Below are 18604 nucleotides of genomic sequence, written 5' to 3'. Positions count from 1 at the left end.
CTCCTCCTCTCTTGTTACACGACCAGTCTATCTCTCCGCCCTCAAATTCTCTTGCTTTTGCGTTTCCAGCCTCTCCCCCGCTCCCCCCGCTCCTACTGGGTTTGGCGAGGGCGTGACTTGCGGGAGCCCACCACACCCCACAAGGGCAGGCACCGGAGTGGCTGTGATGGAGGGGGAAGTAAAGCAGCAGAGCTTTGTGGAAGTTGACCTTTAGGTTTTTTAGTTCTTTCCCCTGAACTAAAATACACAGATGTGAACTGCCACAGAGGGCTCCCTGTGCCACCTACACCGCTGACAGCCATTCTGTATACCTGTGTACATAAAATCCATTACCCTCATTTATTTAGATTACACTTAGGTTTATTACCTTTCTAAATAATTTCCCTGCTTCACTCAGTGCCTCACTGCTTCTCAGCTGATTTGCTGGAGGGTAAACTACGTCATTTGATACCAAGAGCAACAACAATTACTCATTTGTCTCAGGCTGACACCTTCCAGCAGTTCAGGCAGAGGTGGTACCGTTCAGCCACACCTCCCTGCACACTCCCTCATTCCTCGCAGGAAGCCACAGCCAAAGTCCCCTGTCCCCCTTCTGTGGCTTCATCAGGAGGCCACAGCCAAAGTCCCCTGTCCCCCTTCTGTGAGTTCATCTGCAAGGCAACTCCCAGACAGCTTCCCCAAGGGTGGAGTTGGATGTCCCACCTGTGGTCTACAAATCTCTCTGGGATCAACATGTGATAGAATTATAGACTGGTTTGGGTTGGGAGGGCCCTTAAAGACCATCTCATTCCTCCCCCTGCCAGGGGCAGGGACAATTTCCTCCACACCAGGGTGCTCCAAGCCCTGTTCAACCTGGCTTTGGACACTTCCAGGGATGGGGCAGCCACAGCTTCTCTGGGCAACTTCAGCACAATGTCCTGGCACCCTGCAGCAGCTCCCCACTGCTGCAGGATCTCCACCAGCCTATTGGTCTCACCGAGCCTCCCAGACACAAGGGCCACCAGCCCACCACAGCCCAACCCCTGGGAGGATGAGAGGAGAGCAGGAAGCAATCAGAAACCACCCAGAGCACAGAGCCAGGAGGCACCACTGCTCAGGGGCTCTGCAGGGAGGCCAGACAGCTGCTTTGGGCTCCATCCCACAGATGTTCCACCAACCTGTACCCCAAGACCATGCCCCAGGCCTCACCCAAGGAGTAAGAAAGAGGCTGAAACGTGAGTGGCTCTAACAGCATAACAAATAACATTGGCTTACCCTCACACTGAGAGCCTGATGATGGAAAAACTTGGCTGAGACACCGCCAGAGGGACTGCCCTTCACCAGGCAAGAGAAACCCTGCCATGCCATCCCCCAGCAGTTTGTTTCCAATGCTCATCCTCTTTGTGCCAGCATGCACACCTGCTCTTCAGGCCGACTCTGGCAGCTTCATCCCTTGTTTCTTGTTCTGCTGCTGCTCTCTGATGTTAAAGAGTCCTTTGGTGCCACATCCTTTCTCCTTGTGACAGTGTTTACACACTGGAATAAACACACCTCTCAATGTCTGCGGTAAACGGAGCAATTTGAGCTCTTCAAGCCTCTCTCTGTAAAGCATTTTCTCCAGCCCCCATGTTATTTGCTGGCTTGTGTCTGTGCAAGCCCACAGACGGGCATTTGTGTGTTGACTGAAATGTGTGTGCAGGAGCAGCCTCCCACATACAGAGATATGTGCACAGACAGGAGTGGATGCAGTAGAGCTAATTTGTGCCCCTGCACACAGAGACACACACAGGCCCTTCAGCTCACATCACTGGGCCCAGATGAGCACCCCTGGCTAACACACAGGGTGCTCCTCACCTGGTCTTCTCCCCCATTCATTAACCCTCATCCCTGGGATTCTTAAAGCAGCTCCTCCTAATCTTCCCCTCCAAACCATGCAGAAAGATGAGGGCAGGGAGAGCATGGCCCCAGCTGAAGCATGAGGTGCCATGGCCCAGCTGGCACGCATCCCCTTCACGTGGGTGCTGTGGCTTTGATCAGTTAATGCCCAGCCAGCACCTGGCAAGCCTCACTAGCAAATCCTTAGAGAGAGACAAGGCATTAATTACTATTATTATAATTCTAATTGCACTGCCTGGATTTCTGCTCTCCCTTGCTGGAAGAGTTCCCGTTGCTCAGCGTGAGCCTGGGGAGAAGGATTGTGTGGTGGGATGCTTGTCTTCCCTTCCCTATGGGGTTCAGCATCTGCAGGGATGGCAGATTGCACAACTTACAGGGTGTGGGAATATGAGGATTCACTCAACCTCAGTGATCCCAGTGGGACCTTGCCTGAGAAAAACTGAAACCACAGGCTGAACTCCCATACTCCAGCACCACTCAGGATTTTGAATTTCTCCCTCACTGCAAAATGACATTTCCCAGACTCATGGAATATCCTGAATTGGAAGGGATCTACAAGGACTATCAAAGTCCAACTCCTGGCCCTGCACAGGACCACACCAAGAATGACACCAAGTTTATGAGGGCCAAGGAAAGCAGCAGTTGCTTTTCCACATGTAGGAGCAGGCTGAGGTCAAAGGATCATGAGATTTCCTCCAGGGAAATGCTGTGCTGTGGGAGCAGGGCAGCCCCATGCCTAGTTGTCTGCCATCCCAAGAGGTGTCCTTGACAGGCAGAGGTTCCAGCAGCACGAGATCACTGACACCACCTGAGGTGCAAGACATTTGGATGCTGTATTTGACCTGGCTCTCATACCTTCCTCCCCTTCACTGCCCAGTTTTTCTACTTCCCTTCTCTCCTGTAACAATACCCCAGCATGGCTGCCCGGGACAGTGATCCACTACAGCCCCAGCCAACAGCTCTTCCCACACTCCTGATGTTTGATCCCATCCCTCCCAGTGGGCAGCTCACTTCTCCACCACAGCGTCACAATCAGGGAAGGGACATCTCATTAGCCACTCCCAGGCAAGGTCCACAATCACACATCCTGCAGCACTTTCACCTAAATCCACTGAATTCTTCCCAGAAATGGCTGGGAAACACTCCCACATTGTTGGCTGTAGGGAAGAAACCTGTGATAGAGAGCCAGTGACAACAGTGGTGACATGAGACCACCACTGCTGCCAGCCAGAGGGTTGGATCTCTGTGTGGCTCAGCAGCCCCCTGCTAGGATTAATTCACTCAGCAGCCCAGCTGTCCCAATTCTAGGTGATAAAAAGCTGTGGCCTGGCCCCTGACCACATGCCAGAGAAAAAAGTCCCCAAGAAATCCCTCAGAAATCCTTCAACTCTTCACACAACCCAGGAGGAGGTGTCTGGGGATGGGAGATGGTGCACCAAGGGTCACATCAGTGACACAGCTGGAGACTGTGTCACCCCTGGGGTGTGGGGTCCCCCCAAACACCCCTCCTCCTCGCCCACACCTGGTTGCCTGTGACAGCTCAGAGACAATCCCACTCCCTCTCTCAGCTCACATCTCCTCACCCCCCTGCTGAGAAAAACACTTCATTTTCCTTCTCCTCACCAGTTACTCCATGTGTCCAGAGCAAAATACAGCAATCCCCAGCACGGAGGAACATGTCCCAGCAGCTGCTCTTGAATGGGAATGCAGAGAGCAGCCCTCTTGGCACATCCTGGAGCAGGATTTCTGACCCAAACCATGGCTTGGTGCAGGAGCAGATGCATCCAGAGGAGCAAGGCTCAGGGTGAAACTGATCCCCCTCCACCTGCTGATGTGAGTGGCTCCAGTGGAGTGAACAGCCCAACCAACACCTGGTGACACAGCCAGGGGTCCCCTTCCAAACAAAGCCACCCCTTCATAGTGTTAGGCTACATGCAGAGCCCTCCCCATCACCCAGGGCCTGGGCACAGGATGGCACCCCAGCAGTGCTGACACAAGGACCAGAAGAGAGCCAGGCATGCAGAGGAAGGAGTTAATGCCTCAGCCCAAGCTGCTGCTGAAGCAGTGCTGTGGCTCTGCCCCGAGGGCACCGTCAGCCAGGCACATTTCTCTTTGTGAAGTAATGCTTTCCAAAGGAGTGTGCTGCCTGCCTGCATCAGGGAGGGATGCTGGGGCAAAAAGCTGGGAGAGCAGAGGTGTTCCCCCCACCACACCCTGCTGCTCCATCCCTGCTCATCGGGGCTGCCCAGGGATAGTCCCTCACCAGATATTTCCCTTTCCCAAGCCATTATTTGGGTTTCCATGAGCTAATACACCAGACTCAAAGGTCACCGCTCGGGGCCAGCTGGAGCCGGGCACCGTCACGCGGCAGGTGAGTCACACCTGGCACACCAGCCCTGGCCAGAGCAGGAGGCAGCACTGAACATCCTCCAGTGCCAGGACAGGAGTGATGCCTTCCCCATGCACAGCCTGGCACAGTGCTGCTTACATGAGGTGAGTCCCTGCCCATGGCAGAACCCCCAGCCCGTGCCATGGCCAGCTGAGCTGGTGGCAGGTAAAGCAGCTGAGCTCTACAATGTGCTCTTGCCCAGTGACCAGGCAGAATTACTAGATCTATGCAGCCACTTGCTTTGTGGCCCTTGTACTGGGCCAATTGCCAAAAATCAAATCCACTGTCCCCAAAGGATGGAGCAGCTCATGGCAGGTTTTATCAGCAGCCCCTGGAAGCTGCTCCTGCCAGCAAGCCCCAGCTCTCTGCATGGAGGAAAACTGCTGATCCCACCTTCACAGGCTGGGGCTGCAGGGTGGTGACAACTGAAGTACAGGTGATTTTGGTGTGGCCCAGGGCTGGCCCTGAGGAGGCAGCCAGCACCTGCCACCAATGGGACAGTGATAGAAAGAGCCCCCAGAGCATCCCCAGGACTCTGCCAGCCTCCACTCCTTCCACATGGGTGGGAGCAGAGCAAGATGAGCTTCTACACATCCCTGTCCAGTACCCCAACTCTGCCTCTCTGGGGAAAGCTGCCAAGGCACCACCACCCAGTTTTCCCACTGGAAAGTGGGAGCTGAAGTCACTGCGCTGCCCCAGGGACCTGTTCTGACACAAGATCCCAAAGGAGCACATCAGGGGCAACAGTGAGAGCCTCCAGCACCCAGGGCAGGTACGAGGGCACAGCCTGGCAGAGAAACACCCAGTGGGTGCAGCCAGGAAGGCAGAGCCTTGCAGACCACATACAGACACCCAAGAGGTTCATCCATTAAACTGAAAGCCAAGGGCAGGTCAGCTTGTTCCAACAGCATGAGTCAGAAGGCAAAGGAGGACAGAGCAGCAGTGAGGGATGTACAAGACCCAAACAGCCTTTCCCTTTCCCAGATTTTGTGGCAGTGAGAAAACAAATGCTGAGCACTGAAAGCCTTGGGACCTTGGTCTGAGTACAAGGAGGGGAAAGAACTTGGTATGCCTGAATTAATACAGCCAGGTTCTGTTAACAGCATGCTTCAGCTCCCTGTGAACATGTGGGTGGGGTGAAAACATCCCAGGCACAGTGTGGGTCCATCTCCATGGAGCTCAGTCCAGGACAAGACAATCACCCCAGCTACATCTCCTCAGACTGATTTTATCCCTCAGGGTTGCAGTTTCCTTATAGATCATTTGCTGCCCAATCTGTCAACCCTTTTACTTTCCCTGAGCTACAATTAGGAGGTTCTATTTTCCCCTTTTATTTTATTCTGGGAGCTGAAGATAGTTTGGAATTAAACCAGTTCTTTTGCTAGCAGATATTTCCCAAAGGCACCCACCACCTTTGCACACTGCTGCCATGGGCAAATATCACAATCCCAGCCTTCTTACAGCTATTTTTACAGAGTCCTTTTAGAACCTGTCTTGCCTAGACATTTCAACCACTGAAAACACCTGCCCTGATGGGAGTCAAGGCCAACAAATGCATTCAATTTCTGTTATTATAGTTACCAGGCTAGACCAGCACCAGGAGAAATAGCTTCATCTATAAATACCAGTAGAAAGCTTCATTTGGGTTTGGATCATCTCTCCACTAGACCCCTGCCTGGCTGCAGCTACAGCCCAGCTGCTGTGAAGCCTCTCCCTCGTTCTCTTGGGCAGCTCTGCTGGTATAATTTCACTGCTGGCCTCCCTTGCTGCAACCCAAGCACCTGCAGAAGCTGCAAAGAGCTTAAAGGAAAAAAAGAAAGGCATTATGGCAATTGCATCTCACCATCCTCTCACATTCCACCACTGGCATTGCTCCTCAGCAGCTTCAGGAAGTGAGGATTGAGGAAGAAAATTCCCCACATCCAACATTTAATTTTCTCCTGTAGGCCTTTGTAGAACCCCCTCTCCCACCCACCAGGGCACAGCAAGGGCCAGGGGCTCCCAAAGGTCCAGGAAATCAGAAGAGACCCCTCAGCCCCAGGGCAGAGTCTCACCAGCAAAGGCCTGTCCCTCTGTCCCCAAGGAACCCATCCAGGAGGGTTCATCCAGGAGTCCAGATCATCAGGAAAGTTCCCTGCAACAAGGCAGGTCTGAAATGAAGCCAGAAGGATGAGGCCAGGTCAGGGTGAGGCAAGACCCAGCCTGGGGATCTCCTGGCAGCTCTGGTGTTCGTGGGTGAAGGTTTGGGGGGCCATCACAGGAGACCCACAGTCCCCAGTTCAGCTGGAACAGGGAGTGATGGCTCTGGCAGAGCTCACATGAGCACCTCAGGGCCCATGGGCTGGGATCCCGGTGGGACTGGGATCCAGGTGGGGCTGGGATCCAGGTGAGGCTGGGATCCAGGTGGGACTGGGATCCAGGTGGGACTGGGATCCAGATGAGACTGGGATCCAGGTGGGGCTGGGATCCAGGTGGGGCTGGGATCCAGGTGAGGCTGGGATCCAGGTGGGGCTGGGATCCAGGTGAGGCTGGGATCCAGGTGGGGCTGCTCGCAGCCATCAATGCCTGCTGGTGGTCTGACACCCTGTGCAGCTCTCAGCCTGCAGCTGGTGGGTGCTTGTGCTGGCTTTCCTGGCCCTTCCCCCAGCAGCAGGACTGAGGGCTCAGGAGGCTGCTGGGGTGAGCAGAGGGAGCTGCTGCAGGTCATTAAGGGCTCATTTGATGAGGCTGCTCTAGGAACACCTGGGGTAATTCTGCTCTTTGCAAAACTTTCTCAAACAAACCACAGGGAGTCTGCCCATCCCAGTGTGACTGAGCCAAGCAGGGACAGGGCCTGGTCTGCCCTGCGCTGTCACAGCCTCTGCTGCCTTCTCTCCCAGGAGCAGGAGGACAGGCCTGGTGGCTCCTCTTACACCCAGGTACAAGCCCCAGCTTAACCCAGGCTGCTCATCCTGAGGCCATTTGTGCCATATAAACATCCTCCAGACTGTGAGTGCTGCCCCAGGGCACTGCAGTGCTCAGGACTGCTCAGCTTTGCACCATCTAGATTTATTCTTTTTGCAGCAGCAGCAGCAGCCAGGCCCTGCCATGGTAACAGGCTTTCCTGGAAGGTCTGATTGCTGCATCTTCCCAGCAGCGAGGAAGCAGCAGATCTCAGGCAGCCTGACCCTTCCCCAGAGCCCCTGGGACTGAGGATGTGGAGAGGGATTCAGCACAAGCAATACAAAAAAAAAGCCATTGTGCATTGCCAGGTCACTGCTGCATCTCAGCAAGACGCTGCTGTCACCCGGGGTGTCCCCAAGGACTCCCCAAACAGCCACCTGGAGCTCAGGTCGGGCTCAGGGGCTCTTTAATCCCACGTTTTTGGGGATAAAACCAAGCTGAGGGCAGCTGTCTGCAAGCCCAACACCAGCCTGGTGACCACCCACCTGCCAGCCTGGGGGCCAGGCTCAGGCCAGGAGAGCCACATGGGGCTAGTGGGGTGTGGGGCCCCCAGCCAAACCTCTCCCTGGCTCTCTCTCCATGGGGTTTGCCCCCCTCCACTCACATTTCAACAGCAACAAATTGCTGGTAATGAGCCGTGTCTCTCTGTGAGCTGAGAGCCTTGGAGATCAAAGATGCTCTTACACAAAACCAAAATATCATCAGTGGCCTTTAAAGGCCAGACGAAGTTTCTGAGGGGAAAAAAATTCAATTTTCTGTAGATCTAATTTGAAACCATTTTAATGCTCATTAAGATAGAGGGACCCAAGCAGATTGTGTGGGCTGGAAGACAGGGAGAGAAAAAAAGGAGTTATTATTGACATTTTAGTTTAGGTCTTTATTCTATCCAGAGCTCCCTGCTTCTCGACAGCAGCTTTGAGTAATGCTATTGTTAGCACTGGAACTGTAATTCCAATGTCCTTTTTATAACTGGCTTGGAAAAAAAAATAGATCTTGAAGGCTTTCACTAAATTCAAAGTAATGGATTTATAGTGGTAAAAAGAGACTTGAAAAGGGAGAAATGTGCAAACCCCTGCGCTGTTGCTCCTTGTCATGGGGTGGCCACGGTGCTCACCCACCCTGGGCAGCCTCTCTGCAGCACCTTCCTGGGTGCTTGGGGAAGGAAGGGACCCCAGGGGATGCCTGGGTGAGGAGATAAGGATATGTCCCAGCTTGGTCACCCACTGGAGCCACATCCCAGAGTCTCCTCTCCACCTGCAGGGTCACAGCCCTGGGGACAACCCTTCCTGAGGGGTGATGCGTCCCTCAGCAGCCCCCAGCTCGGTTCCTGCAGCCCAGGGCTGCCATGGGGAATGGGTGCAGCCCCAGGGGGTCTTTATTTGCCACTATCTGTGTGGAAATAGAAGATTTGTATTTTCCTCATGAGTGAGGGCGGTCCTGGGGCAGATGGGCATGGTCAGAGCCTTGATGTTTTGGTTTGTTGTGGTGCCTTTCCCCCTAAAAGTACTGCTGACAGTTCTGGTTGATGCAGGCAAAGGTTCTATTGCAATCTCCTCCCATCTAACTAACTTGAATTTTGTTTCACAGCAGCAAGAAATTATTTGGAGTGTGTTAAGCAGATTTATTTTCCTTCACCTCCTAGTATTTCATTGTACTTCTGTAAGCTGTAAGAAAGCCAAATCAAATCTGGGATCAGATTGTCTTTTAGTCATAGTCACTTCTCTTGGCATTATGACAGCTGCTGGGTTTCTGGCTATCAAATATCTTTATTAGGGTAAAAATATGTGAGGGAGGGATCCATGTTTTATATAGTGCCTTCTACAGCCACGCAGGGGTCAGGCTCCTCTCCCAGATAACAAGGATGACAGGAAACAACCTCAAGCCGCGACAGGGGAGGTTTAGGTTGGATATTAGGGAAAATTCCCTCACCAAAAGGATTGTCCAGCTATGCCCAGGACAGCGGTGGAGTCACCGTCCCTGGAGGGTTTTTAAAGCCGTGTGGGGATGTGGGGACATGGGGACCTGGGACACGGGTCAGTGGTGGCCTTGGCAGCGCTGGGGGACGGAGGGACTCGGTGATCCAGGCGGATTTTCCCAGCACAAACCGGGCGCTGCTCCCTGCGATCCCTGTCCGCGTCTGCAGAGGGCACCAGCCCCTCAAATGTCCCTGTCACCCCCGGGCCGGGCGGTGACAGCGCCGGGACAGCCGCGATGCTCTGGGGAATGCTCCGGGTGACACCGACCCAGCCACCCAGGGATGCTCTGGGGAATGCTCCGGGTGACACCGACCCAGCCACCCAGGGATGCTCTGGGGAATGCTCCGGGTGACAATGACCTATCCACCTCGGGATGCTGCTTCAGGAGAGCCCTGGACAGCAGTGACCCATCCCCCCAGGACAACCCTCCAGGAGAGCCCTGGATAGCAGTGACCCATCCACCCAGGACAGTCCTCCAGGAGAGCCCTGGACAGCAGTGACCACTCCACCCAGGACAGTCCTTCAGGAGAGCCCTGGACAGCAGTGACCCATCCACCCAGGACAGTCCTCCAGGAGAGCCCTGGATAGCAGTGACCCATCCACCCAGGACAACCCTCCAGGAGAGCCCTGGATTGCAGTGACCCATCCACCCAGGAGAGTCCTTCAGGAGAGCCCTGGGTAGCAGTGACCCCTCCACCCAGGACAGTCCTTCAGGAGAGCCCTGGATTGCAGTGACCCATCCCCCCAGGAGAGTCCTTCAGGAGAGCCCTGGATAGCAGTGACCCAGCCTCAGCAGCCCCATTCCAGGCTGGATCCCAGCTGGGATCCCAGCACTGCTCCCACCCCTGCAGTCCAGCATGGAGCACCAGGTGATGTTGGCTGCATCTCCTCCCAGCATTGTCCAACCTTTGGATGGGGATGGGGACATCTTAACCCCTGCCACAGCCTCAAGTCTCAGCCCCATGTCTGGCTCCATCCCCAGCGCCTCACTGAATCCAAAAATCCACCTCCAACAGTGGCAAACACAGCAAAACTATTGGAAAAATTCTTGTGGGAATGTGTTGTTGTCTTTGTTTCCCCTGTGCTATGGGCCCTGTGGGTGGGAATCATTTCTGCTTTAGGAAAAAACCAAAACCCTGACATGTGTTTTCTGGCCCAGTTTGACCTCAAAAAAGTACCAGTGAGAAGATCTGTGTTTTGGCAGAGGATAGCATGAACGCCTCCAAGCACACAGTGGCTCCAGGGGCCAGCCAGAAGTGGCTTTGGGAGAGCTCCTGGCTGGCCCCTGAGCCTCACTAGCCCACCCTGGAGAGGCTGGTGCTTGGTTGCAGGGGAAGCCCAGGGTGAGAGCCAGAGACACAAAATGTCTGGCTGTCCCACGGTGCTGTGTCCAGCCACAGACATTCCCATGCTGGGAATGTGAACTCACATGGTTCCCAAATTTGACAGTGGCTGTAGAGCACAGTGTGATGAAAGCTGAAGTACTTCAGCCACTGGTACAGCCAGGGGAGCAAACAGGAGTCTCCCCACTCCAGATTTAGCTCTTTATTGATTTTCCAGCTGCATCCATCAGTCACTCAAATTACCCATTAGAGATACCATAGAAATGAGAGGAAAACAAGACAGGCTTGTGGTTTTGATGAAAAACGCTAAACATCCCAAACAACAACTTCTGGAAGGAAAATCCTTCCTTTTTAGGGTGGGGACTGGGTTACATTTATTCTTGAACAGCTCAGAGGCACTGAGGGCTGCTGGCTGCTTGTGGTCTGGTGCTTGACTGTCTCCCATGGCCCTTATTCCCTGTGCCACAGCAGCCCTGTGCCCTGCAGGAGGGACTCAGGGGACTCCCTCCAGCCCAGCTTGTCACCTGTGTCAGATTCAGGGATAAACATAAATCCAGTTTCAAAATCCACATGACTGCGCTGGATGTCCTCTGTCCATGCTGCTGCTTCCTCTCACCTACAGTGACTCCCTGCTATGACTGTAGCTGGGTCACATCCTGCACGTCAGTCCCAGAGGCCTGACCTGTCTGAGATGTCCTTGGGAGCAGAGGGATGTCCCCTGTGCTTGTATCCATCACCCCACAGCTGCAATGTGGAGGGACCCAAGGGTCTGGGACTGGAGATGCTGTTAACCTCCTACCTACATGGAAATGCCCTTCCTGAGAGTCTTACTACATGAATTTGATAGGGTGTGGGTGAATGGCCTCAAACTGAAGGAGAGGAGGTTTAGATTACATAGTCAGGAGAAATCCTTCCCTGTGAGGGTGGGGAGGCCCTGGCACAGGGTGCCCAGAGCAGCTGTGGCTGCCCCTGGATCCCTGGCAGTGCCCAAGGCCAGGCTGGACAGGGCTGGGAGCAGTCTGGCACAGTGGAAGGTGCCCCTGCCCAGCGCAGGGAGTGGAGCTGGCTGGGCTTTAAGTTCCCTTCCAAACCAAACCCTTCTGTGATTCTATCAATAAATCTATTGCCTCCACCTTGTGAAGAGACTCCAACCCAAGGAGCTGCACCATGACTTGTGGTTCACCAAGGCAGCAGGGGGGAAGTCCCCAGGGTCCCCTGCTGCACCCAAAGGTGTCCCCAGAGGGGAGGGCTGTGCTGGCTGTGCTCGGGGCCGGGCTGGCAGTGCTGACTCAGCAGCACACACCCTGTGTAAACGCCCGCCAGCTGCTGCTCCGGCCGCTGTTTGCTCAGCCCGCACTGCTCTGTTTGCCTTTGGGATCACGATGGAAGGAGATGGCCTTTGGTCCAGAAAATGAGGCAAGGCAGCTCCAGGCACCTGCCTCAAGGATCCTCCAGCATGTCCGCTCCTCAACTCCTGCCCAGGCCGCTCAGTAGCTGCAACCCACCAGCACCACCCAAATGAAAAACTCCACGGAGCTCTAGGAGCTACAGGAAAATGCACTCACTACAGCATAACCCAGCTGCCACGCAGCCAGGAAAATTATTTATTATCATTTCCTTGCAACAGAGATATGGAAAAAAAAAAGCACCCCCCCTCCACAGGTGCAAACAGCCGCAGCTGCAGCATCCACGTTGGAATCTATGTACATCACAGTGTAAAGTCCATCGGGGGAAAAAAAATTCAATCCAAGTTTTAAAAAAAAAAACCAACCTCATGACCTAAAACCAGGAACCAGAACAAAGTAATTGAGAAAATAGGTTGGGCCCCTCCCTCTTGCTATAAAATACATATTTCTAAGGCAAAGTTTCACAAGACCAGAAGCGAGGTTCCTAAAGAGTCTGAGCTTGCAGCTGAAGACACCGCACAGGCACAAATCCCACGGGAGAAGCTACTGTGGGCACCAGAACCTCCACGCACCCTGGTGCCTCAGTGCTCAGCGTAGTCCTTGGTCTCCACCCCGGTCTCGTTCAGCACCGTCGTCCTCATGATGGCCTCGGTGACGGCGTAGGGGTCGCAGTTGGCCGCCGGCCGCCGGTCCTCGAAGTAGCCATAACCGTCCTGGCCCACCTGGCGCGGGATGCGGATGCTGGCGCCTCGGTTGGCCACGCCGGCGGAGAACTCGAAGATGCTGGAGGTCTCGTGGTGGCCGGTGAGGCGCCGGGAGTTGTCCCTGCCGCCCCGCGGGTCGTACACGCAGATGTGGTAATCGTGCCGCTTGCTCAGCTTCTCGATGGCAGCTTCGATGTGCCTGTGGGAGAGCAGAGGGGGTTCAGCGGGTCCGTTTGGGGGGTGTCACCCCCTCCTCCTGTGCAGGGACAAGGACGGCCCAAGGGATCCTCCATGTAATCAGCTGCTCTTAAAATAATGAGCTGGGAATGTTCCAACACTGCCTGGTGCAGCCACACAGGTAGGGAGACACTTCCATGTGGTCCAGGACACCCCCAAACTCCCAGGTACACCCCAGGGAGCCCCCAAGGACTCACTTGAGTCCTGAGACTCCCCTTGAGACCCCCAGGACTCACTTGAGACCCCCCTCTCTGCGCATCTCCTCGGTGCTGTAGTTGGTGTGACACCCGGCGCCGTTCCAGTTGCCGGTCATCGGTTTGGGGTCCAGAGTGGCCACAACCCCAAAGTCCTCGCAGACACGGTGCAGGATGAACCGAGCCATCCAGAGGTGATCCCCCATCTCAATGCCTTCACACGGGCCCACCTGGAATTCCCACTGGAAGGGCAAGCAGATGCACAGGTAAGGATGGGCAGGTGGGTGCCTCCCCAGCCACATCTCTGCCACCCCCAGCCTCAGCTGTGGCTGAATGTTACCCTTGGGAATCGGCAAAAAGAATGGGGAGCACTGAGGCAAGCAACAGGACAACTTTGGCATGCAAAAAAAATGGGAAGAAACTGCTCATCGCTATGTAGAGCATATCAGAAGGGTTTTTAATCAAAACAGAGGTAAATAAACATATCTGACAGAGGCTGGAGCTGCTGTGAGCCGGACCCCCAGCCCACACTGCAAACAGGGCAGAGGATTAATGAGGAGCCTGTTAGTCCTTCCCAGGGCTGCTCCCTGCCTGGCTGGAGCCAGGGTTGCACCACCCACGGTTACTAAGCACAGGGTGACGTCTTTGTGGCTGCTGGCATGGAAGAGTCTGAGCCCAGGATGTGGAAGGCAGCCAAGAAGGACCCTTAAGAATTTGGGGCAAACAGCAGGGTGGGTAAAAGTCCCACCTCAGCTCCACTGCTGATAAGCCCCTGTTATCACTGCCACATCAGCAGCAGGACCCACAGCCGGTCAGTCTGGCCACCTGCCTAATGCAATCAGGGGCTCCCTGCTGCTCACTCCTAGATAAACCCAAATCCTCCCAACTGCTCCCCAAGGCCATGTCCCACCCGAGCTTCCCGGTTCCCAGTTCCAGAACAGCACTCAGACCCCATCACTCCACATGGTGCTCCTGCAGCCCATCCCAGCTCCCATCCCCCACATCCTGCTCCCACGGGGGAGCTCCCAGCTCTGCTCTGGCAGCCAGAGCTCAGGCTGAGCTGTGCAAGGAGCTTGGGGTGACTTAGGAGAAAATCAAATGCACATTTCCATTTGAGCAACGCAGCTGCTCCCACCTAAGTAAAACAGATGTGAGGAGTCCCTGGATTTGGTGTTCCAGAGGAACTGGGAGTTGCTGGGTTATTCCAGCCCCGTATCCATCCCTGGGAATGGGCTGCCTGGGGCCATGCACACGTACCTGGGAGGGCATCACCTCGGCATTGGTGCCACATATCTTCACCCCCGCATAGAGACAAGCCTTGTAGTGGGACTCCACGATATCACGCCCGTACACCTTATCTGCTCCAACCCCGCAGTAATAGGGGCCTGGAAAGAACAAGGAGTCACCACCCAAGGAAAACTTTGGGGAGCCACAACAGCATCGTAACGTAATCCTGCTCTCCCAGGTACCTGCTGCCATGGGCAGAAGATTTATGGGAATTAAAATGATGTTTCTCTCCACACAACATCAAACCACCGACCCCAGCTCCAGGACTAGCAGCATGAGCAGTTCATCTGTGCAACCTCAGCCTTATCTGGGCTGCTCAATAATACTTGTAACACATCAACTGGGAGGTGGCCTCCAGATAAGGGAAGTTTGGTCTGCCCCGGGGCACCTCCCTCACCCTCTGAGCACATCAAGCTTCCGAGATTGTTCTGACAACAGCTGGCATTGTTCACAGCTAGAAAATCCAATTCGCTGGCGTTTGATATCTTCCTCATTCAAGCAGGTAAGGCAAAGATCTTCTCCCCCCCTGGGGGAAGGGAGATGTTGTAAGCAGCCAGTCCACACAAAAATCAGCTTGGGAAACCTCTGGCTCTGTCGCAGGAGGCAGCTGAGGAGCTGGCTCGCTGCTGCAGGAGGGCACAACGCACCATGCCAAGCCCTTTCCTCAACAGCCAAGGGGAGGAGGTTTTTCCAGCCCAGTTCTCCAGCCCTTGCCAAACAAGTCGTGCAGCTGAGCTGTTTGTGCAAGCAGGGTCCGGCGGGAGCGGCTCACGTGAGCCACGGGGCACCAGGTGATCTCGGCAAACAGCCCCTACCTGGGGTCATCCAGAGCTGCACCGAGGCTGGGGATGGGCTCAGTGCCACCTCCCAGCACCCCACGAGCAGCAGGGGGATTTGGGCTGGGGCAGGAGGGAGCTCTTACCCTGCGGGCCGGGGAAGCCGTTGTCGGGCCAGCCGTAGGGGTGGCCGTTGATGCCCAGCAGGGTGTACTCCTGCTCCATCCCGAACCAGGGGTGGCTGTCCTTCACCAGGTCCATGACTTTCTTGCACGTGTGTCTCAGGTTGGTCTCTGGGGGCAGAGAGGTCTGGGTTAGAGCTGTGCTGTGAGCCAGCACCCACCACACTCTGCTCCATCCCGCCTTGAGACCCAGGCTCCACCGCTGCCAAGTGCTTCCCACAGAAGCCTTAAGGAAATAATGAGTGAATCCCCTTCCTGCTCACCAAATTCCTCCTCACAGTTACTCCATCACTGGAGTATCAGGCCACAGGTCAAGAGGGTTTAATTACCCTGTTCTCCAAACCACTGCTGATGGTCCATCCTCCTCCTCTTACTCACTGAGAGATGAGGAACCTTACCCCAGCCCCATCCTACAGGCATTCAGCAGACCTGGGAAAAGGGACTTCCATCACTCCTTCACCCCCATCCTCTTTCTACCAGCCTCATCTTAATTATCCTTATCTTTCTGCAGCTCCATGGTTTTGGTTAGCATCCAGACTGGCTGGCCCTGCCTTGGCCTTTTGAGGTGCTCAAGGCAACTGGGGCTTTGCCAGGAAAGCACAGATAGCAGAGAACTGTCCAGACATGAACGAGCCAGGCAAGGGGAATGAGAGCTTGGACCAAGACTTCAGCGAAAAAGGCTGAAAAACTGCTGTGACAGGGACAGGCAGGCTCCAGGCTGCACATTCTGCCCTAACTTGCAAAAAAAAAAAAAAAAAAAACCCAGAGCAGCTACCACAGAGCGTGGGGCTGGAGGGAAGCAGTGGCGGATGGAGAGCAAAGCTAAGACTATTTCTTCCCCTGAGCCCACAGATCCCTTAAGGTCCATGGAAACCCACCGGGGGAGGGCTGGAGGGTGCACCCCTCTCACCATCAGGGCTCTGGGCTGAGCCCTCTGTGCCCAGGGAGCCCCAGGAACAGAGGCTCTCTTTACAAACTCCTCCGGTGGAGGAGCTGACGGAATCTCAACCTAAACACTTCCCCCACCCGTGTCTGGACGCTGCTGGAGGAGGAATCAGCCCCGTCTTTCACCATCCCTGCCCGCTGCTCTCCCGGCCGAGCTGCATCACCCGCAGATGCCCTCTCCCTCCCCCGCACACCCAGCGGGGCTCAGCCCTGCTCGAGTGGCAAATATCCGGTTGTTTGCCGGCAAATAACCCCTCCGGGAGCCCCTCGGCGCGTCCCTGCAAGCAGGCTCCTTTTCCTGTGTTTGGGGCTTTATCACAGGGACAAGACGGACCGCAGGCTCCTGCGACTGCAGCCTCGGCGATAAGAGCCAGAGCCGCGCGTTCTGGGCCAGTTTGCAAAAGGTCACTGAGCGAGCACACGCCGTCTCAGCATCTTCTCCTTCATTTTCTGCAGCCTCCCACCAGCGAGAAGAGCCACCACAACCCCGGCACGTCAGAACCCCGCACTTCCAGCTCCCGCTCCCCCCGGGGCTGGGCGAGCTCGGGCTCACGAGCCGGGAGTCGCCTTCGCTGCTCTTCTCCTCGCCCCGTGCCACTAAAACAGCTTCCTGCAAACAAGCACCGCCACCAGCGCTCGGATTCCGGAGCCTCGGGCCGTGCTCGGAGCTCAGCTGCGCCCCAGGGGAGGTGACACCCTAAATAATAAGGGGGTGACCCTCGGGAGCTGGGGGTGCTCACCTGCGGGCTTCCTGTTGTACTTCAGCACTTCGCAGAGCACCAGCTTGTTGGGATCCAGGCAAAAGGGGTCCCTGAACATGCAGACAGGCACCAGGAACATGTCACTGTTGGAGCCCTCTGCCTGTGCCGTGCTGGAGCCATCGAAATTCCACTCGGGGACATCTGCGGGGCAGGAGGGGGACGGAGGTGGGAGTGAGGCTGAGGAAAGGCCCACATACGGATTGTGCCAAGTGCTGGCGGCTCAGATCCAGCATGGAGCACCCAAAGGGTGCCGAGCTCCTGGGATGTCAGCCACAAAGGTTTTCTTGCACATCCCCGGAGCCCATCGGTGCTCCCTGGCATCAGTGCTCACCCCACCCCAGCACCATCAGGCACGGGCAGGATCAGTCCCAGCCACTCCACCTCCCTCTGCCAAACCCCATCCAGATGCCGACACGTCTCCATGTCTGTTTACCTGGAGGAAAGGGGCGAGGAACTCATCCTCCCCTTCCCGCCCAGCGCTAATAGCAGAGATTAGCGGATTAAGCAAACCGCAGGGACGCAGGTTGGATATTTACCCTGCTGCTTGGTATAACCCCACCAGCCAGCTGCAACAGGTATCACTGGTGCCACACAACCCGGGAGAGCCCGTCCCAGCTCCCACCGCCCGAAGCACCCCCAGAACTTTTCCCAGGCGATGCTCAGGGCCCTCCTGCACACCACCCATCACCCGAGGGACAAGCAGCCGCGTTACCTTCGATGCTCTTGGGCTCCTTATCGAGGGTCCTGCTCTTGCAGCGCACGCCCTCGCCGCTGCCGTCGATCCAGACGTAGGTGACCTGAACCCTCCCATCCTGGGGCAGCCTCATGTACTGCTCCCGCACCAGCTTGTTCAGCCTGGAGCTGTGCGACACCGACATGGCGACGGCCCTGCGGGGGCTCACAGGTGAGTGCACGTCACCCCCGGCCCATCTCCCCAGGGGTATGCTACAAACCAACCTCCCAGCCCATAACGAGCCACCCCGCGTCCCCCCCCGGCTGCCTCCCCCAGCGGGATTCGAACCCGTCACCCCGCGCTCACCGGCCCCAGCGCTGCCCGCGCCCGCTCCGCCCGCGCTTTAAAGGCGCCCGCGGTCCGGGGGCGGCGCGGAGGCGGCTCCGCCCCGGGTCGGCAGCGTCGGGCCCGGCCCCAACCTCCGGGACACCCACTGAGGACGTTTAGTATTGTTTTCTTTTCTTATTAAAATATTACTTATTAAAAACGACGGCTATCTCACGGCTAAGGCATCGCTTTATTTATTTAAAGCTGTGAGTTATGGGCTAAATAACTTATTGTTTATTTAAAGAAGCAGGTGTTACTCATTGAAAATTTTATTCACCACCTTCGGTCCCCTCTCTGCGTGTGTCATCCCTTTTGGCCCCTTATTTGTGCAGGGTTGCCCTCGTACACGCGTGCAGGTGTTTTTCTCCCAGCGCTGCTAAGTTGCTGCCGGGAGGGAGCTGGGGAGGCTGCTGGGTTGTGCTCCCCCAGCACCCCGAAACCTGGCTGGGACCATGTGGATGTGTGATGGAATGGATCTGGGTGCCTGGGTGGTCCTGGGGACATCAGTGGCAACGAGATTGGGACA

The 18604-nt window shown here is 55.7% G+C and overlaps 1 protein-coding gene across 1 annotated transcript; it reads right to left on the bottom strand.

Annotated features, from left to right (window-relative positions):
* Positions 1–12021: 12021 nt before the first annotated feature.
* Positions 12022–17935, bottom strand: LOC311161928 (glutamine synthetase). The gene is made up of 6 exons (XM_084219951.1): positions 17731–17935; positions 16998–17159; positions 15277–15423; positions 14325–14452; positions 13110–13309; positions 12022–12835 (listed from the first exon to the last, which is right to left on the bottom strand). The coding sequence occupies exons 1-6, from the start codon at positions 17894–17896 to the stop codon at positions 12514–12516; spliced, it is 1125 nt and encodes a 374-aa protein (XP_084076077.1). The 5' UTR covers positions 17897–17935; the 3' UTR covers positions 12022–12513.
* Between the last annotated feature and the right edge of the window lie 669 nt (positions 17936–18604).

The sequence above is a fragment of the Fringilla coelebs genome, assembly GCF_963513975.1.
Source record: "Fringilla coelebs genome assembly, chromosome: 21".
NCBI classification, from domain to species: Eukaryota; Metazoa; Chordata; class Aves; order Passeriformes; family Fringillidae; genus Fringilla; species Fringilla coelebs.
This window is presented reverse-complemented; position numbering and strand designations above follow the sequence as displayed.